Source organism: Anabrus simplex, chromosome 2, assembly GCF_040414725.1.
Source record: "Anabrus simplex isolate iqAnaSimp1 chromosome 2, ASM4041472v1, whole genome shotgun sequence".
Lineage (NCBI taxonomy): Eukaryota > Metazoa > Arthropoda > Insecta > Orthoptera > Tettigoniidae > Anabrus > Anabrus simplex.
In genome coordinates this window covers 929,971,428-929,994,203 of record NC_090266.1, presented here as the reverse complement: position 1 = coordinate 929,994,203, position 22,776 = coordinate 929,971,428, and the positions used below count along the sequence as shown (strand labels likewise).

Sequence of the window (22,776 nt, the reverse complement as noted above, 5' to 3'; positions counted from 1 at the left end):
TGTAAATAAAATTACAATTTTGTCTGTACATTTCAATTTTTTGCCTCATACTTTTCTTGTCTAGGATTAGGCACCCAGAAGTCGAAAGTATGTTCAGTTCACACCTTTTATCTTGTCTGTCTGTCTATCTACCTGTCCATGCAAAACATCATGAGAAAATAGCTAAAATAGTAATAATAATAATGTTATTTGTTTAACGTCCCACTAACTACTTTCTAAGGTCTTCAGAGACGCCGAGGTGCCGGAATTTAGTCCCGCAGGAGTTCTTTTACGTGCCAGTAAATCTACCGACACGGGGCTGTCGTATTTGAGCACCTTCAAATACCACCGGACTGAGCCAGGATCGAACCTGCCAAGTTGGGGTTAGAAGGCCAGCGCCTTAACCGTCTGAGCCACTCAGCCCGGCAAGCTAAAATAGAATCTCTTGAAACTCTGTATTTAAATTTGAAGATAGCCAGGTTCTGCACTACGTTATAACAGGTGGCTCATGGACGCCGTACTTTCTACTTATAAATGTCCCGCATGCATAAGTGATGTGTAGGGTGTCTACCAACTGATTTTAACAGAACTACTGCCAGCAGGCAGGTTACGTTAGAATATGAAGAGATAAGAAACAGAGTCACACTCGCAGCATGTTACTCAGAGCTGCCGGTCAAATGCACCCCTTGCATTAGTATACATCGTTTTCGACCGCATAGTTCTAGGCTGGTGTATGCTACAGCTGTACTATATTTGCTGTCTGCATATCGGCAGTAGCTAGTGTGATCAGCAGCGGTGAATACACAGACATTCATTTAATCTGGACAATCTGGTCGGAATGCAACAAAAGCTCCAAACAGACGTATGCCTTCTACATACGTACTTCACCGAACAGTATTAGTTTTTGTTTCATACATGAAACTCTTCCATCGAGTGGAATGTCTACACGTGTATAAATAAATAAGTTATTAGATTTCCTTTTCTACACCTTTGGCGTGTCTACAAACAGTAGCGGCGATTAGGGGGTGCGGCAAGGAGGGACAGTCGCTCCCCCCCTTTCCACTTTGTGGAGTACACATTACATTTTCATTCCACTTTAGCCAGCTGGAACTAGGAATTGTTTTAAAAAGCTGTTTGTACAAACCTTGTTATCTTATCTGCTAATTCCTTCGTTTATTTTCTTTAATTATTAACAAAATTATTGACGGAAATACGCACAAAATGCTGTTCGTCACCGCTAACCAATTTGTATAGCACTACAGCAAGTAATGGAGACTTTGCCTGTGCTGTGAGGAAGGGTAGTAGGGGTATATATTGTTTGCCGAGGTCGTGGCCACTGAGTTATAATTCACCCACTTGTCGCACGCATTCATCAGTCTGGCAGTCTCTTTAGTGTCTGTTAGTTTCTTAGTGAGTATTTAAATACTAAATTATTTTTAATTGCATAATCATGCCGTATTTCTATGTAATTATACCGGGCGAGGTGTCGGTGGGGTTACGGGCGTGCAGCTCTGAGTTTGCACTCAGGAGATAGTAGTTTCGAATCCCACTGTCAGCAGCCCTGAAGATGGTTGTCCGTGGTTTCCCATTTTCACACCAGGAAAGTGCTGGGGCTGTACCTTATTTAAGGCCACGGTCGCTTCCTTTCCACGCATAGCCCTTTTCTGTCTCATCGTCGCCATAAATCCTATCTATGTCGGTGCGACATAAAGGCAATTGTAAAAAAAAAAAATCAGTTGTAATCGTATTTCAACAGGAGCTAATACCAACGTTCCTAAGTTATTTCTTTGTGTTATGTTATTTATTAAGTAAATGCCCCGTAGTATGTTTGTGAGACCTGGTGAAAATGTTATTATACAGCATTGAATCAAAATATCAAAAAAACGATTATTACGAATAGGCCTAATCCATGGGGCTGATTAATTACATTTACTTATGAAAAGGCATAATACAAATGAAATAATTTAGTCCGGTGAATGTAAAGTTGGTATTCTCTCGCGTTGAAATTAAAATTACAATTAAATATATCTGTTTTTACAACTGACTTCATGTCGCACCGACACAGATAGAACTCCAATATAAATGGTCCGTTATTGGACATTATAAATTTTCCAGCTAACTCATTCTTGGTTGCCAGCGTTTCGCCCTCGTGTGCTAGGGTGGGCTCATCGGTTGGTACCTAGCACACCTACCAATACGCTGGCTAGTGCATACCGTGGAGGCCACTGCGTAGGCTAACTGGAGCCACCGGCAGTGCCAATGCACTAAGAGACTTTGTCTCATTATCAAAAATTGATGCCTGCTTGGCCATCAGATGATATAGATGTTGATTCCCATAGGGAATCTGAAATATTTGTCCTGAATGAGTAAATTTATAATACCAATATAAATGGTCCGTTATTGGACATTATAAATTTTCCAGCTAACTCATTCTTGGTTGCCAGCGTTTCGCCCTCTGATGGCCAAGCAGGCATCAATTTTTGATAATGAGACAAAGTCTCTTAGTGCATTGGCACTGCCGGTGGCTCCAGTTAGCCTACGCAGTGGCCTCCACGGTATGCACTAGCCAGCGTATTGGTAGGTGTGCTAGGTACCAACCGATGAGCCCACCCTAGCACACGAGGGCGAAACGCTGGCAACCAAGAATGAGTTAGCTGGAAAATTTATAATGTCCAATAACGGACCATTTATATTGGTATTATAAATTTACTCATTCAGGACAAATATTTCAGATTCCCTATGGGAATCAACATCTATATCATCTGATGGCCAAGCAGGCATCAATTTTTGATAATGAGACAAAGTCTCTTAGTGCATTGGCACTGCCGGTGGCTCCAGTTAGCCTACGCAGTGGCCTCCACGGTATGCACTAGCCAGCGTATTGGTAGGTGTGCTAGGTACCAACCGATGAGCCCACCCTAGCACACGAGGGCGAAACGCTGGCAACCAAGAATGAGTTAGCTGGAAAATTTATAATGTCCAATAACGGACCATTTATATTGGTATTATAAATTTACTCATTCAGGACAAATATTTCAGATTCCCTATGGGAATCAACATCTATATCAACAGATAGAACTTACGGGAAGGAAGCAACCGTGGCCTTAATTAAGGTACAGCCTTAGCGTTTGCCTGGTATGAAAATGGGATACCACGGAAAACCATCTTCAGTGGTGTTGACAATGGGATTCGAAACCACAATCCCCCGAGTGCAAGCTCACAACTGCGAGCCCGTAACCCCACGGCCAGATCGCCCTGTACAATAACATAGATGTACAGCATGATTATGCTAGTTGCTTTACGTCGCACCGACACAGATAGGTCTTATGGCGACGATGGGACAGGGAAGGAAGCGGCCGTGGCCTTAATTAAGGTACAGCCCCAGCATTCGCCTGATGTGAAAATGGGAAACCACGGAAAACCATCTTCAGGGCTGCCGATAGTGGGGTTCGAACCTACTATCTCCCGAATACTGGATACTGGCCGCACTTAAGTGACTGCAGCTATCGAGCTCGGTCATGATTATGCAATTAATAATCATTTAGTATTTGAATACACACTAAGAAACTAACAGACAACAAAGAGAATGCCAGACTGACGAATGAGCGCGGCAAGCGGGTGATTTATAACTCCGTGGCCACGACCTCGGCAAAAATTTGTACCCCTACTACCCTTCCTCACAGCACATGCAACGTCTCCACTACTTGCCGTACCGAGCTCGATAGCTGCAGTCGCTTAGGTGCGGCCAGTATCCAGTATTCGGGAGATAGTAGGTTCGAACCCCACTATCGGCAGCCCTGAAGATGGTTTTCCGTGGTTTCCCATTTTCACACCAGGTAAATGCTGGGGCTGAACCTTAATTAAGGCCACGGCCACTTCCTTCCCACTCCTAACCCTTCCCTGTCCCATCGTCGCCATAAGACTTATCTGTGTCGGTGCGATGTAAAACAACTAGTAGAAAACTACTTGCCATAGCGCTATACAATAAAGGAAAGATTTAGCATATAAGACAACAAGGCTTGTACAAATAGCTTTTTTAAAATAATTCCTAGTTCCAGCTGGCTAAAATGGAATAAATGTCATATTTACTCTACAAAGTGCGGGTGGGAGCGACTGTCCCTCCTCACCCCACCCCCTAACTGCCGCTACTGTTTGTAGACACGCCAAAGATGCAGTAAATGAAATCTAATAACTTATTAATTTAGACACGTGTAGACATTCAGCTCGATAAAAGAGACGATTGCATGGAACAAAAACTAATACTGTTCGGCGAAATATGTGTGTAGAAGGCGTACGTCTGTTTGAAGCTTCTACTGCATTCCGACTAGGTTGTCCAGCTTAAAATAATGTCTATGTATTCACCGCTGCTGATCACACTAGCCATTGCCGATATGCAGACAGCAAATATAGTGCGGCTGTACCATACACCAGCCTAGAACTATGCGGTCGAAAACGATGTTTACGATGCATTCGACCGGCAGCGCCGAGTAACATGCTGCGAGTGTGACTCTGTTTCTTATCTGTTCGCCCATTGGCAATAGTTCCCCTGTTAAAATCAATTGGTAGACACACCACACATCACTTATACATGCGGGACATTTATAAGTAGAAAGTACGGCGTCCGTGAGCCACCTGGTATATTATTTGATTAGTACACAGCAGTGTAGCAATATTAAGGGGACACACTGGAAATGTTGAATTTCTCTGTTAATATTAGCTGCATCAAAAATGGTGCAAAATAAAAGGTGTGCTAAATGTAAACAGATTTCACCGAGAGAACCAGTCGTGATGTAAACATAAGCACGTGCTTGGGTTAACGTTTATTGGTTAGTGCTGCCGCGGGACACCTACGCGGACACATGAAACTAGTTCGTATAGCCACATCATGGCTAATGCGATCCTAGGTGCAAAATGTCCGAAATATAATTCCTCAAATAATTTAAGTCAGAGAAATATACAAAAAGCTATTTGTATTCAAAGTTATTTAAAATAAACAAGCATTTCAAATTGAAGAGCACGAGGGACGCATTCGCTCATGCTTGACCCGCCATTTTGTTAAGCTGTGAGCTTGGGAAGCAAGCAGTACAGTGCGTGAGTGAGTGAGACATTACTTGTTCTTGTGCAATGTGGATCACCGAGTTGAGATCGTTAAGCATCGCAAAGGGAAATCTTTGAAAAGTGGCGAGAAGGCAATTGCATTGAATATGTTTCAAAAATTTTGTAAGAAATACCCGACTTTTAACTTTAAAGGATTTGTGAAGCTGACATCCGATTTCACTTGTGTTTCGGAGTGGAGCACTAATACCGCACGTAGCGAACGACTGCACCAAGGATTGGTAAGAACACCTGGGAAATCGAAGAAGCGCTTACTTGGAAGGCGTTCGTCCTTTATCATATTCTGATTAGGTAAAGTACCGGTACTGTACATTTTATTGTTTTAATATTGCTTCTTCTAAGTTCCTCGCTAGAATTTTACTTGATTAGAATATTAAATGTGTGAAGTTTTACTTATATGCGCTCTTATGATTGATTTATTATGTATTTACGTTTCGGCCATAAATTCAAATCTATCTTTCTTTTCTGATATGTTAAATATCGAGATGCCATTTATCATTCATTGTTGTTTATTTTTCGTGGACAGTGAGTATAATTTGTGCCGTAATCCGCAACACAATTGCCTGTCAACTACTGTACATGTTGACGTCAGTGGTATCCGACAACAATCTATATGTAGAGCTAATCCTGATGTAATAGCCGCAGTCAAGCGAAGTAACGACAGTTTCAAGACTGCCCACGTGGTTCCTGCCATGTGTCCGGAACTAGCCCAGTGATTCTCCAATCAGCATTTAGACCGCGGATGGATACATACGGATACACATTTTTCTTTGTTTACGTCAGAGAACATAGCAGTTATGATTTCTTGTTTGTCTAGAATTCTGCTTTGCCCTTACCCATTAAAGAAAAATTCCTCTCCCCTGAGGAGTCACTCCACAGAGTCAGCAGAATAGCCATCACCATCTAATTCGAGAAGCATCTACGATATCTGACAATTTGCACAAAATTCTATACGCTATTTCTCATTATCAGAGGAAACAATAACAGGAGATGACTAAATTACATTTCAGAGGATTCAACTGGCCACTAAAATCATCATTGGCTTCTCACTGAGGCGAAGACCAAGTTCTTCCCCTAACGACACACGCTGAAGCAGGCTTTGAGAAACGATTGAAGAGTGAACCTGCTTTTGTAGATCTAACTGCTGTATATGACACAGTCTGGAGGGAAGCTGACAGGGTGTAAGTTGCTGTCCCACTTAATAAACAACATGTTAACAAATAGATCACTCCTGCATAATAGGCATAGCAAAGTTTTCTAAACAATGGTCTCCCTCAAGGATAGTGCTATCTCCTCTGTTATTTAACCTCTACATTAAAGATATGCCTAACACCATCTCCCAAAAGTTTACATATGCTGACAATCTAACATTAGTTACTCAACACACTTGTAAGAATGTGATAGAGGCAAACTTAAGTATAGATTCTGCAACTCTAATGCAGTACTTCTGGAAGTGGTACTTATCACCAAGCACCAGTAAAACACAAATCTGTTTTTTCCACCTACACAATAGACAAGTATAAACTAAACTTAAGGTTTCAGTCGATGGAATTCATCTGCCCCATAACCCCAATCCCTGGTACAGTGCTGCTAAATTAAGGACAAGAAATTTCTTATAATACCAATATAAATGGTCCGTTATTGGACATTATAAATTTTCCAGCTAACTCATTCCTGGTTGCCAGCGCTTCGCCCCCGTGTGCTAGGCTGGGCTCATCAGTTGGTACCTAGCACACCTACCAATACGCTGACTAGTGCATACTGTGGAGGCCACTGCGTAGGCTAATTGTAGCCACCGGCAGTGCCAATGCACTATGAGAGACATTGTCTCCCATTAACAAATTTACTCATTCGGAACAAATATTTCAGATTCCTTTTGGGAATCAACATCTATATCATCTATATCAAGAAATTTCTTATTACAAGGGGTGATCAAATATAAATGGGATTTTATTTTTTATTTAAATTCAGTTATTGAAAAGCACAAGGCAATTACAATTTATTTTTTCACATAGTTTTCTGCTTTGGAAATGCATTAGTCCCAGCATATGGGCAGCTTTTTGATGCCCTCATCGTAAAAAGAACAGGGTCATGTCACCAGCCAGTTGCGCTCAAAGTCTTCCACACTCTCATCTTCAAATCATTGCCATCCTAGAGCTTCTTTAAGCGGTCTGAACAAATCGAAATCACAGGGCGTTAAGTCCGGGCTGTAAGGAGGATGATGAAGTGTAGTCCAGTACATTTCCTGCAGCTTGGAGACAGTTAGAGCTGCAGTATGGGGCCGCACATTGTCGAGGAAGAGGATGACTTGTCGAATCAGTTGGTCTCATCTTTTTTCTTTCTTTGCTAGGGGCTTTACGTTGCACCGACACAGATAGGTCTTATGGTGACGACGTCTCATCTTTTGTGGCGATATGCAACCCTCGCCTTGTTCAACAGCTTGCAGTAGTAAGCAGCACTGATTGTGTGTCACTCATGCCCGTCAATCATCGACAATAATGTCTTTATCCGCACAAAGGTTTTTGTCTGTAATGCTGGTCCGAGGACGGCGATTGTGTTGCAGATTTTCCACATGTTCTCGTCCTTCCTTGAACATTTTATGTGAGGCAAACACATGCATCCTCGACAATGTTTGATAGCCGAACTGTGCAGTCAATCTCTGGTAAAGTTCCACCGCTGTAACTCCTTCACGACCAAGAAATTTTATAATTATGCGTTGCGCAGTGGAGGGGTGCACCTGTTGCTCCTACATCATGAGCGTTACTGATGAAGCGGAAGGAAATATCTAACAACATGCTCTCCCCACTCTTAACGGTCCTACCTAAGCAGAGCAGAAGCGAAGGGCTAGTCCTGCCAACTGTTGATGTTCAGGAATAAAAATCCCATTTATATTTGATCGACCTTTGTATATAAACTTACTGGTTTGACATGGGGAACTTCTGCTTGCACCCTACATATATCAGCTTTGGGTTTGGTTCATTCTTCAGTAGAGTATTGTTCTTCAGTCTGGCTGAACAGCCCTCATGTTAAGAAAATTGATAGTCTTGAACCAGGCTATGCACCCCATAAGTGGTAATGATAATCCACCCCTCTCCATTGGCTGCCCGTGCTGTGTCCTATGTCATAAATTGACAGCAGCAAAGCACTGGGGAGTCATAATATCAAATCTATGTTTTCCAGTCATTCTACAGCCTCTTCAAAAGCTCTCACAAAGTCTTCTGTCAGACTGGCAAGACTTACCAGTCTGACGCGGTTGTATGGAAAAATATAATTGAATTGGGCTCTTCCCATTCAAAGTGATATAGCTGTAGGACTTCAGCAATTGAAACTAGACCTCCAGTAGCCTGAACAGCACAAAAACTGATCTCCACAGATTTCAGAATGGCAACTGAGTGGCATTTGGAATGGTGCAATAAGAATTCTCGAGAATGGCAATCTCCGTTTAATGCCCAGTACCCTCCAAAGGGATTTGATCTACCATGGAGAACTTGGGTTGTCCTCAACAGAGTCTGAACAAGTCATGGACATTATAGCTCTTTACTACATAAATGAGGTATGCGACATTACCCTACATATGACTGTGGTGATGAAAATCAGACAATCCAACATATTGTTACAGATTATATGAAAAGGTCATTTCCAGAATCTCCAGAGGACTTCGTGAGAGCTTCTGAACAAGCTCCATAACTAGCTAACTAACTAACTGAGGCAATCACAGTTCCAATCATGGCCTGTTGATGGGAGATTTTAAAAATAAAAGTCACATCCTATGATCACAATATTAACTTCTCATGTAAAACCGCAGCTAAATTACTTGCTTGCTTGCTTGCTTGCTTGCTTGTATTGTTCTTAGAACTTGCTGACTGAGAACACTCATTACTGACTACACAGTTTCTTTATTTCATGCACTTAATGAATTTGGTTCACTACTTACATGAAAGAGCAGACTAACATTGCCCATGTAAGTAACATCATGGCTAACTAATACTTGGAAAGTAATGCTAGGAGTAAGCACAGATTAAGTAGTATAATTCAGTGGAGATTAACAAAAGAAAAGTAACATTACAGTCAAGAAAATACCTGATATCCATCGCTAATTTTTTCCAGTTTCTGCTCATACTCTGCTTTAACGTATTCAAGATCTTTTGTATGTTCCCGTATTAAATTCTGTTTATTCATTTTAAAATCTTCCTTTATCCTTGACTCCTCCTCAATTAAACACTTTCTGTCTTGCTGAACTTCCATTAAAAGATGCTGGCATTTTTCCTGATAATCTAGTTTATCCAGTGCTGTCTGATTTTCAAACCTGAAATTTATGAAATAAATAAATAAATTAAAAAGATTTTACATACATACATACATACATACATACATACATACATACATACATACATACATACATACATACATACATACATACATACATACATACATACATACATACATACATACCTACCTACCTACCTACCTACCTACCTACCTACCTACATACATACATACATACATACATACATACATACATGTGTGCAATGTTTATACATTACATACAGTAAAACTTCCTGTATATGTTTCTCAGAGGCCTTAGTAACAGACAAACAAAAATGGTATAAGTGCAAAGAAGCTTAAATGAAAGTGTACACTAGACAAAAAAACACAGAAATAAAATTATACACACCTCGTATTAAAACATACTGTAATGTCCTATATACAATGGAAATTTAGACAGCAAAAAATATTATTTTGAAAAGGTCCCTTATCTTAGCTTGCTTTTGCTTTGCATGCAGCCACAGCAAACATCATGCCTTGAAATCATGATAACTGAGTTATAATATCCAAAAGACACTACGACATGTCAGGAAGTGTTTGATCATCTCTAAAGCATTCACAGTATCATTAAAATCCATGGGAATGTCTGTGGGCTCCCTGTCGTCATCATAACATTAATTTTCATTTTTATCAGCAGGATTGCACTGAATGTCTGGAACTATCTTGGAGATAGTCATGGCTTCAGTAGTTAAGATATTTTCATCAACATAAAACTAATCTTCAAATGATGCCTGGTCTTCTATTTTGCTTCAATACTAGTCATTGATAGAATCATCATCATCATCATCATCATCATCATCATTACCACCAGCTTCATCAAGACCTTAGCTGTCTCGAAATTCAGCTTTACACAAGCAGCAGAATATAAATTCCAAATATCATTACCATGCAGCCAATTATAAGAAAGCTAAAGTTTGTAAATTTACACAATTGAAAATAACTTTTAGATTGCAGCAATTACTTATTACAGAAAGCAATTCAAATTTAGGATAATATAGTGCAAAACCCTAGGTAATGAATTTTATTTAAATGCATTTTTCTAACACTATTTGTGTGTTTCATGGACTGCATAAACATGTGACTGCCTTAGAAATAATTACGAACATGTGGGAATAATGGAAAAAATTTACCTTAAAACATGCATTTTATAAATTTTATTACAACGGTTTGTATTGACTCTAATTTAACTTTGATTTAGAGATAGTTTCTGCCTTTCAATACTTGTTTATTATCTTACATTCACATATAACTAACAGTATAGATCCCACAATATACTTCGAGTCGCACATTAGCCAGGCCTAAGAGGTGGCCGCCGAGAAGTCGATTTACCAGCCTACCGTGAACTATGATAAAGACTTATATCACCTAGACAATATTTCCATCCATGGCCTCATGATCAGAGCTCGAGGCACAATCCCTAAATTTCTTGTACAGGTATGGGATTCTCTCGGTCTCAACCGGACATGATCTCACGACATCACTATCGCTGCAATACGAGGTTCAGTAACCATACTCCGCAACCATCTATATAACACTTGAAGAACCATACATCATGCCAGATTCCAAATCCGTTCCAAACTAATTCCTGAGCCTTGTGATGGGTATTTCTATCTGGCATACTAGCAAAATACTGTGTAGTTGATATACTTTGTCCTTGTGGCAGCCTCCTTATGGGAGAAGTTGTATTAATAATAATGTCTATCTTAGGACATCTCCTTTTGAGGGCAACTTCAGCTAAAAGCATACAAAATGTATACAAAAGAATGTATTAAAGCAAGTTTAAAATCCTTAAAAACTTGTGAAACACTGATTATATTGTACCCGTCCAAATGGTGTTTTATAGGATTTATAGAGGTTTGGTTCAATTCCCGTAAATTGATACAGGTATATGCACAAACAAGCATCAGCTGGTTACCAGGCCGTTCCGCTGCGAGCGAGCTAAACTAGGTCAGGCGGCCAAGGACATAGATTACGTCATACAGCAAGCGCCGGATACGAAGGGACAATGAATTCCAGAAACATCTGTACCAAATATGGAACGACGAATCACGTTGCAGAATAGCTGTCAACCAATCAGAAGCATCACTTTCAGCAAGGTTTCTTTGACTTAATACAACCCCTTTCCTCTTTCTTTCAGACTCCTCAATAAAACTATTCTTCTTCTTCTCCTTTTATGACTGCATAGGATCACTTTAGTCACTCCATCATTCAGGTCTCCTTGAAGGGATTGTTTGGGCTTTGCGGTCCTCCCAGTACTTCTTCAGATACTCCGATCTTCGTGTCCTTTCCTCGGTTGAAAATGCACGTTGTTGGTTTGTTTTGTGTAAGGATAAAGTAGAGGTTTGTATTCTTGAGTTTTGTATTCAATTTTATCTTATTTGTGGTGTCTTCTGTTGTAAGGCCTATATCCTTCAGATCCTCTCTTACTTCTCTGATCCATTTATATCCTCTGTGGTATTTTTTGAGACAAGATTGTGTTGTACTAGTTGTTTCAGAAGTCTTGAATTCTGCATCCTCATGATACGTCCAAAGAATCCCAGTCTCCTCTTATGCATAGTATCTGTAATGGGTTCTAGCTCTTTGTACATGACTTTGTTAGGTATTATCTACCACTGTCCATCTTTCTGGTATTATTTGCTGATGCAGGTTCTTCCAATCCTCCTTTCAGTTTTCTGAAGTCTGTCAGTCTTTGAATGTTTATTCTGGTGAAAAGGTGTTTCTGCTGCATATGTAGCTTCTGGTTTTATAACTGTGTTGTAGAGTTTTATTTTTGCATTGTAGATATCCCATGTTAATTTTTGTGCTTTAGCTAATCTATTTGTTCTTGTTTGGATTTAGGTTATGTGTTATTACTTCTCCAAGATATTTAAATTGAGTTACTATTTTGATTTTATTACCATTTATGCTAACTTCTTTTAGTTGTGTTGGTTTTTGGGGCATAATTTCTGTTTTTTTTTTTTTTTTTTTTTTTTTCAAATGATATTCTGAGGCCAATTTTATCTGCAATGTTTTGAAGTTCTGATACCTGGGTTTTTGTTCTTTTATGTCCCCTGCTAGTAATGCTAAATCATCGGCGAAACCCAGGCAACTTCTTTTGATTTTTCGGCCAATCTTTATTTTTGGGAGACATTTCCTAAACCATTCCCTCATTACCATTTCTAGAGCACAATTAAATAATAGCGGTGAGAGCCCATCTCCCTACCGTAGTCCCGTTTTAATTTCAAATGACTCTGAAGTTTCACCCCTAAACTCCACTTCTGATTTGGTGTTAGTGAGAGTCAATTTTATCAAGTTTATTAATCTGGGGTGTAGTCCAAGGTGTCTTAAAATTTTAAACAGAGATTCTCTATGGATGCAATCGTAACCTTTCTTGAAATCTACAAATGTTATCACCATATCTCTGTTTTTTCTCCCGTTATAGTCCATTATCAATTTAAGACTCGTGATCTGATCAGGACAGCTCCTCCAGGATCTGAAACTATTATTAATAGATAACACATTTCCTGCCAATAGAAATTAGACTGTTCCATTTAGAACTCCAACAAACAGATACAAATCACACATTAGAGGAATCTAATTAAGACTGAACATCTTATTATATCATGTACCAAGGATAAAAACACTTTACAACCGGAAGAAGAAGGAGTAGAAGAAGAAGAAGAAGAAAGGCAAATATCAACAACAAGTATAATATCAAGTTTTTAAGAAGAATTTTCAAGTTGATTTAATGCATTATTTATTTTCTGTGTCATTTTGTGTATGCTTTTAACTGAAGATGTCTCCAAAAAGAGAGGAAACATGTCCTAAGACAGACGTATATATTAAGTATTAGTTATATGTGAATATAAGATAATAAACAAGTATTGAAAGGTGGAAACTACCTCTAAATCAAAGGGTTGTAAAATATATGTCACAATTTCATCTTCTTTCCCAATGTTCACACAGTGGGTGGCATCCTGCAGGAGCATCTTGTGGTTATGCAGCTTGAAATTCTGAATCATGCCATGGTCCAACTGCTGAAGCTTACAAGTGCAATATGGAGGAGGTGCAGCACAGAAATGACATTCCAATCTGTTGGGCCTTTTTTGCATCCACGCTGCATAGCCAGTCTTTAAAAAACCTTTGCTGTTTTGCAAATTCTCCTACTGCTGGGCGTAGCTCTTTTCTTCCATTGCTATTAGTGCACAACAGAAGAGTCACATGCTGTTTGCTCTGTTTGCCCCCATGGAATTTTACACCTTAAAAAGTTACTGAGTGGTCAGGCATTATGTTAAAGAAAAACCTTGTCTCTTTTGCATTAAAAATGTCTTTAAAGAGCATACTGGGATGCAAGTTCCTTCAAAATATTTTTCTTGCAATCTGTTACAGTCTATCAAACGTTTGTTCCCACCGCACATACTAGGTTACTAATGCAATACCTAAACTTAAGTTTATGTAGCTAGCCCAGACAAGCTAAAACTAGCCTGCTGATAGGAATGCCTCCTCGTCACCATAAGACCTATCTGTGCTGGTGCAACGTAAAGAAACTAGCAAAAAAAAAAAGGAATGCCACCAGCTGTGTGCTGCTGGAATCACTGTAACAGGCATTCTTCCAAGTGCTAATGCTCTCTGCCCTGAATGTGTATTAATTTACTCTTAATCACATTAAACACACATGTGCTTTATTCAATTTCTGTTATTTTTTAAACAATAGAATTTAAGGTAGATACTCATGTTCATGAAAAACAGAACACCTTGAAAGGCTAGGGATAGGAAGTTCATATTCACAGGACATGTTCATTTTCTGCAGAAGCTTAGCATTTCAGTCACCTAGGTGCAGCATATATCCTGTTGCCTAGTAGAAACTGGGTCCTCCATGGGCACTGATAACTTGTTCCATGCGCGATGGCATCGACATGCATATGGCGCGAATGGCATCCTGGGATATAGCCATCCATGTTGCATTCACCTCGGTCCAGAATTCATCTTTGGTGGTTGCACTGGGTCACAGAGCCGCACCCGTCGTTTCACCATATCCCACACATTTTCGAATGGCGACAAGTCCGGTGATCGGGCAGACCAGGACAACAGTCTGACATCCTGTGACAACAAGAAGGCACGTGTTCATGCAGTAACGTGGTCATGCAGTGTCCTGCTGAAATATGGTATCTGGGGTGTCATGCAGAAAGGGTATGGCTACGGGTCGCAGAATGTCATTCACGTAGGTCAAACTGGTCACAGTGCCCTGGACACACACCAACTGTGATTTGTGATTGTACCCAACAGTACCCTACACCATAAGCAAGACCTTGAGGCATCCTGCATGTCTGCTCATCCGCAGGCACATTTTACCAGTCGGTGGTGGTGCGCCAGATATCGATATTTACCTTGAACCAGACGGCCGACATGGTTCAAATGCTAATCACTTATTCAGAACAAACTAATGCACATGTCCTGTGAATATGAACTTCCTATCTCTAGTCTTTCAAGGTTTTCTGGTTTTTACGAACATGAGTGTATGTCTACTTGCTTTCTTGGTCAAGAATGAAGCCATACTTTTCAGTGTCGACTTAATTAAGTATAACAAAAACTTTTCAGTCTGTCGAACATACTGCAATTAGAATTAAAGTTATATAACACTATAAACATACCTGTAAAAATACACAATATTATACAAAGAATGACATGTTTCGTTCTACAAGAACATTCTCAAATTCTATCAAATCACTTACAACATGCTTTTATATATATATATATAGTATTGTTTATATTACGTGAACTTGTCAATGATGGAGAGTTTAGTGATAACATGAACCAGTAATGACAAAAATAAATTTACAAGTATTAATATAATGAAAAACTTACGTAGTTATCTAGACCGCTGATGCTATGTCCGTTGTCACAAACCACAATTTCAGGTCTGTGGTCATGGAAAGTTTTGGGTAAAGCACACTGCTCGCGGAGAAGGAGGGGTCGTGTGGAGCGTTGTGGATCTCTCCTACTGGAAGTTGAAAACTAGTATACTGTAGCATGGAGAGGGGACGGGGAAGTAGGGCGGAGCAAGTAGAGCGCTGTGGAACATTCTATCAACACTGGAGAGGGGAGAGAAGGTTATTAACCTACTTCATGTTAAAATGTACCTTTATGTAATATGGATGAATGCAAATTCATGATTTTAGGTGAATAAAGTAAGGAATTGAAATAGAGACTAACTGAAAATGAAAAAATGAAAACCTACAACCTGTTTTCCAGTCACTGACCGGGTCAGGGATGTAATGAATGAAGCAGATAGCCTATAGGCTATTAGTACGATGGGGTCGCCACTCCCAAAGTGATTTATGAATGACTGATATATGCTATGAAATGAGAATGGAGAGTGTTGCTGGAATGAAATATGACAGGGAAAACTGGAGTACCCGGAGAAAAACCTGTCCCACCTCTGCTTTGTCCAGCACAAATCTCACATGGAGTGACCGGGATTTGAACCACGGTATCCAGCGGTGAGAGACTAACTATTAAATGTTATTATGATAAAAGCTAATTTAATGACTAAGTGTTGTCCAGGTGTTATGTGAGTAGAGTGAAGAGGGGGGGAACTTTTTAAGTGTGTATGGTCATTTAGGTTAGTTACATTAGCACTTTTTGCGATGTAAATTTTGATTGCTTCCTTTATATTCAAAGATTTACTTTTATTTTCAATGTGTAACATTTTTATATCTATGTTGATGTCTGTGAAATGGTGTGCTCCCTGAAGGGTGAATGCCGATTATATCTGATCACGTTTTTGAGTTCTTTGTATCTTGTGTGGAAATTATGTTTTGCTTGGCATATTTATGTGGCATTGCGGTTAGGTTCTTGGCACTTGAGTTCATATACTACTGACTTTGTGAAAGTTCTTTTTTTTTTTGTTTAGGTTGCACTTACTGATGAGTCTCTGTCGTGTGGTGTCATTCTAAAGGCTACTTATAAACTTTGTTTGTTGAAAATATTAGCTACTTTGTATGTGTTCTTGTTAGTGTAGTTGAGAACCACGTATTTTTCTTTCTCACATGTGCTGATTCCCTGGCAATTTTTCTTATGTTTATTTAATAGTTTATCTACTGTGCCTGGAGGGTGGTTGTTTTCTTTTGCGATGTGTTTAATGATTTGTATCTCTTCATTGAAATCCGTTGTGCTCATTGGTACGGAAATAGCTCTGTGTATCATTGTATTCAGCCCTGCTATTTTGAATGCGTGTGGGTGGTTTGACTTGTCAATAGTGTGCAATGTCTGAGTGGGCTCTCCATATACTTTGTAAGATAGGTTGTCATTATTTCTGTTCATTGTGATGTCTAAATAGTTTATTTTCTTGTTAGTTTCTGGCTCCATTATGAAACTGAGGGACTTGTGTAAAGAATTTAGCGTGTTTAATAACTGGTGTGCATTAGTGATGTCATTATCATACATGCATATGACGTCATCCACGTATGTACTCCAGTATAAGATTCCTTTTGAATGATGGCCCTTTAAGAAGATGTTTTCAAAGTTATTCAGAAAAATTTTGCAGTGGGTTTTTTTTTCAACTTGCTTTATGTCAAGTCATTCAGAAAAATGTTGCAGTGTTTTTTTTCAACTTCCTTTATGTCGCATTGACACAGATAAGTCTTATGGTGACGATAGGATTGCAAAGGCCTAGGAGTGGCCATGGCCTTAATTAAGGTACAGCCCCAGCATTTGCATGGTGTAAAAATGGGAAACCACACGAAACCATCTTCAGGGCTGCCGACAGTGGGGTTCGAACCCACTATCTCCCAAATATTGGATACTGGCTGCACTTAAGGGAGCTACCGAGCTCGGTACTATTTAAACTCACTTCTGTTTTAGTTCCTCTCTTTCCCTGGCAACTGCTTCTTCCTTCTCAAGAGCCAATTTCTCATGAAGCTGTTGCATTCTTTCTGCAGCATGATTTGAAACTTTATATTCTAATTGTTCCAGCTCCTGCTTGTGACACTTCCTTAGTTCTGAGATTTCTTGTTGATGAAGAGCATTCATTCTCTGCAGCTTAGGCTCAAATTCTCGAACTGCCATTTCCTGGAAGTACAAGAAAGTTACAATCACAAAAACTCTTAATTTATTCATTCAACAGAATTTCACTTCTTAAGAAGAATCCTTATTTTATGCAATATGCATGTAATTACTCTTTAATAAAATCAGAAATATCCTGAAGAATAGATTATACACTAAACAAGTTGGCTGTGCAGTACAGATTATGTACCTGTAAAACTTGCATTCCGGAGATAGTGGATTTAAATCTCATCTGTCACAGGTGAACAATGTAGTGGAAGTGGAAAATGTTTATTGAAGACTTTATTTGTAAAGTGTAGTGATTTGTTTTATTTGTAAGCCATGTAATGACCTAACCTATACAGTGTAATATTTGATAACAAACGTATTTGTAAATAGTAGCATTCAGTTCTATATTTACTGGAAGTATCCAGAAACTTTTGTTACATAAATTTTTGAACAGGGTGTGTTGCCTTTTGTTGGTTAGGTATTCTAGAATGTATTTTCTGACTGTTCTGGAAATGGAAGGCTCGCGATCGCGTATTCGAGAATGTAGGTCAAGTCCGCGACTAAAGTTGGAGTTGTGATTGGTGAATCTAGTGGCGATAGGGGGGCTCATGCATTCTGATTGGCTACTCCAAGGCCAGGGTTTACCTTTATAAAGAGCGCGAGGCAACTTTCGTTATGAATTCTGTCGGTCTTGGTCTATCTGTCTGTCTGTGAGCAGCCTATATGGTTATCCGAAGTTTTGACGTCGCCTCGCTACCGGGATGGCCCACCTTCGGGTAAGCACCCTTGAAGAATCCCGTTCCTGCTAAAATTTTCGTAATGTTCGTTTTGCTTTTTCATACAGGAGTCTGCCCTAGCCTAACCTAGATTCATCAAATTTATTATTTATGACGCCTTAGCTTTTCTGCTGGGCTTGCCTGTTCGTTTTCGAGGCATTCCTATTTCTTGTTTCACTAAATATGTAGATTGTAGTTTAATATTTTTACCTTGCGGTTTGCCTCTGGTAGTTAAGTGTCACTTGATGTACGCTAGAGTTTAGGAGAGTACGTTCACTTCACTGTAAATTGTAATTGCTTTTTACGTTGCTTTGTACAACTGGATTTGTAACTAGATGTATAGTTGGTTTGAAGTTTGAAACTTGTAGTGAAGCCATTATCAAAGAACTTCCAAGATATGTGTATCATGGAGCATATAGTTTGTAAGTTGCAAGTTTTTTTGGATTGTATTTGTAAAATTCATTTATAAATAATATTTTTCAAATGTAAGGATCACGGCGAATTATTTCGGAGTCTGCAAACTAAGCCATGTCCATGCCCTCGGTAAAGTCCTAGCTCCTTCCACCTTCCTGGTTTATTATCCACTAGTTGGCCCTACTGTTTACGTATGTTGTCGGCGGAGACCCGCATAGTTCAGCTGATGTTTCGCTGAGTGTGTAGTGGTTTCTGATATTGTGTAGTTGCTCATACTTTCAACCTTTATTGTGTTTGTGCTTTGTTTTTGTGTAACCACTGTAGTAAAGGTTACATCATCGCTAGCAGCACTTAAGATATCTTCCACGCCCGCTATATCTGAAAAAAGTTTTCTTCTTCTTCTCCCTGGCCTTTTCCAAATTATTTGGGGTTGGCACAATACGTGGATTTGGCCCAGTTTTATCACCAGATGTCCTTTCCTGATGCCAACCCCGTGTGGACGGATGTATTCACTAATGTGTGTTACTGTAGTGATCGGTAATGTGATGTGTTTTGTTGTGCATATATGAAGTGGTATGTATTAAAATGAACACAAAAACAGACCCGGAGCCAGAAAAATTAATATGATGTGGCTAAAATCTTTGGCTTGATCAGGAATCAAACCCAGGACCCTCTGAAGTGAAGGCCACTATGTTAACCATTCAATTAAGGAGTTGGACAAGGTAAATATACCGGAAAATTCTATAGTGTCTTTATTCCAACTTCGGAGAGAGAATTGAAAACAGAACTTCTCTAACAACCGCATCATAATACTTTTCAATGTCTATGCAGCCTCCAAATAAAGTCAATCAAAGTTAGAGAAGCATATTTTATATGACTCCTGTCCTGCTCCATAACTAAATGGTTAGCATGCTGGGCTTTGGTCACAGGGGTCCCAGGTTCGATTCCCGGCAGGGTCGGGAATTTTAACCGTGATTGGTTAATTTCGCTGGCACGGGGGCTGGGTGTACATGTCGTCTTCATCATTTCATCCTCATCACGACGTGCAGGTCGCCTACGGGAGTCACACAAAAAGATCTGCGTCTGGTGAGCTGAACTTGTCCTTGCACACTCCCAGCACTAAAAGTCATATGCCATTTCATTTTTTTAAATGACTCCTTTCTAGAAGATATGTCTCAACATGAAATATCCATCGCTACAAAGATATTCAAAATCAATACAACCAAATCAACCCATTTATTTTTATTGGTGAGGCTCTCAAGTATGTGGTTGTCTTCACTTATTAATATGTTATTTAAGTCCCACTAACTATGTTTTACAGTTTTCGGAGTCATCAAGGTACTGGAATTTTGGCCTGCAAGTGGTCTTTTACGTGCCAGTAAAACTACCGACACGAGGTTGATGTATTTCAGTGCCTTCAAATACCACTGGATTGAGCCAGGATTACCAGCACCTGAGCTACTCAGCTTGGCAACTTCAGTTATTTGGGCCTAATAATTGCCAAAGATTTAAGATTCAGATTGAGTGACACAGAGGTCTGAGTCCAAGATGACAGGTTTGATCCTGACTTGTTCCAGGGGTATTTGAAGGTGCTCAAAGCCTGATAAACTGATAATGGTCTATATTTCCAGCACCTTAATCTCCAAAAAATGCAATCGTAGTAAGTGGGATGTAAAAACCAGCAACATTATTAAAGATGGAAAAACTGAGCAAGCCACCTCATAAAGTACTCAAAAAGTATATATCATACATTTTGTCTGGCAGCCCTTATAAGGCAGATCCTCCAACAAGGATAGAAACATCTCTCATGTACGGTGTTGTGTGTCCTTCACGATCTCAGCTCTGCGCCTGATAGCTCCGCAACACGCCGCAGCCCGGATCTTTCCAGACTACGAGGTTACTGCAGTGCGCTTGCATGTGACGTCAGCCAGCGCTATAAAAGGAGCAGCATTCCGCTACTTCCCAGGACTCCCCAGTGTCTAACGCCAGATTACACTGCAAGTCGAACACAGAGGCTATCCCTCTTAAACATGTGTATCGAACAGGTGGACTGAATTCTGGTGATGAGGTTTCACCTCTGGGCACTGCCTCACCTCCCGCTTCCTGTAGCCACGTCGAGCCCCGATGCCAGTATTCTACTCATCCCTCAGTCCTCACTTATGCTCCGACATCAACATTAGTATTCTACTAATTGTGAATATTTATGTCAGCTCCTGACAAGCCTACGGCAATTACTAGCATTCTGTTAGTACGAACTTTCATTGCAAGTTACACTAGTCATTCTACAAGGCAGATAGTTTTCGACTATCTTGAACTCTCTCTTATTTGACGGACTATCTCCTCAAGATAGATTCGTGTGTACATAGAACTCTCATGTGTATAAAGTATATATTTCAACAGACCCTCAGTCTACTATTAATATCATCATTAATTGCGTGCAGGTTAATCCAGCTTCAAGAAAAGTTCAGTTATATTTATGTACATATTGTGTAAAATCTTATTGAAGCAATAAATTTATGTTGTGTTTCTGTATACCGATTCCTTGTATACAACACAACAAAATTTGGCAACGAGGTAAAAAAAAGTGCTCTGTATACTTGCCACACTTAACAAAAAAATTTAGGCAACGAGACAAAGTCATCCGTACGTATAGCCAACACATTGGGACCAGCACACATTCTACACCGGCACGCCAGCAACTTTAACGTCAAGCACACGTTCTGAGTGGTTTCGCCATTTCAGCACTCTAGCTACGGGACACAAGTTAGCAACTCTGCCAACAGTTCGCAATTCTACAGTACAACTCTGCCCAGTGTACGCCCCGTTCGAACTACGGACAGCCAGCCTACATTTCACGGCTCTCTCCCAACACCTGTTCAGCATGCGCCAGCTCTCTCGCTCTCTCTCACTCCCAGCCGATCGAGTGACGGTCAAGTTCACAGCCAGTCTCCTTACACGCTGCTTCACAAGTTGTGCTCTCTATCGCAAATCTCACCATGGCAACGACAGAACAATTCGCCGCTATCTTACAAGCTTTGCAACAGCAACAACAGCAATTCATGCAGCAACAGCAAACAGCATTGCTTACAGCCATACAAGCTCTTTCTGCTTCTGCACAGCCCACAGCAGTTCTTCAATTTTCTGCTTTCGACCCGGCCAAGGAAGAATGGTCAGTGTATTTAGCCCACCTTCAGCAACACTTCATCTGCCATTCAATCACGGACGAAAAGCGCCAACGTGCTCTCTTTCTCAGTTCGGTCGGAAATTCTACATGTAAATTACTGCAAAAATTAAGCCCTGAAGAGCAAATCTCAGAAGTGCCTTTCGCGCAGCTATTAGCTCGTATCAATGACCATTATGCTAAAGATCCTCACATCGTAGCCGCTCGCTACAAGTTTTTTCAAAGCAGGAAACAACCCCACCAGACTCGCACAGAATGGAGAGCAGAACTACGTGGTCTCGCCAAGCCCTGCCAGTTTATCTGTTCCAAGGACGGTTGTAGCAGGCCCTACACTGATTCCCTTATTCGGGACATGGTCATTCTCCATACTCCCCAGGACAAAGTTCGTTTCGATGCTGTAAAAAAGAGTAACCCTTCTTTAGAAGAAGTACAGCGTATTGCCACAGTCTACGAAATGACTACCAAGACTGCAGCGGAAATAGCTACTAAACACGAGGTCGCTCAAGTCTCTCAGCCAGCCCGCCAGTCGTCTGCTCCTTCGAACCGCGCAGTCAGATCGCTCTCTGCCAAGCGTTCTCGACAGGTTCCCTCTAGCTCTTCTACGCAGAAGCACACTTCTCAGAAAACGTCTCAGCTCCTGCCTTCCTGCAGAGGATGTTTTAAACATCACGAACGCCGTGACTGCCGTTTCTTCAAAGCCACTTGTGATCGCTGTCATAAAGTAGGACACATCAAGACTGTATGTAAAAGTTCGCTCCGCCCTGCCCATACTCATTCGGTACGGAAGCCTAATGCACAGCCACGACAGGACATGGAAATAGATCAGATCAATCTCATTCTTCCTACCAGGAATTCTAGCAAGATAATCGTTCCAATCTCTTTCTCTGATCGCTCTACTAATTTTCAATTAGATACTGGATCACCTGTCTCTATCATCAACCTTGCTACATATCA

At 40.2% G+C, this 22,776-nt stretch overlaps 1 protein-coding gene across 1 annotated transcript in view; it reads right to left on the bottom strand.

The window, feature by feature from the left end:
- Nucleotides 1-22,776, bottom strand: part of LOC136863193 (centrosomal protein of 131 kDa) — a 253,612-nt gene that overhangs the window by 22,160 nt on the left and 208,676 nt on the right. The window contains exons 13-14 of the mRNA XM_068226334.1: nucleotides 17,252-17,469; nucleotides 9,175-9,400 (exon numbers count right to left, since the gene is read on the bottom strand). Of these exons, the coding sequence (XP_068082435.1) occupies nucleotides 9,175-9,400; nucleotides 17,252-17,469 (444 nt within the window). The remainder of the gene's footprint in view (nucleotides 1-9,174; nucleotides 9,401-17,251; nucleotides 17,470-22,776) is intronic.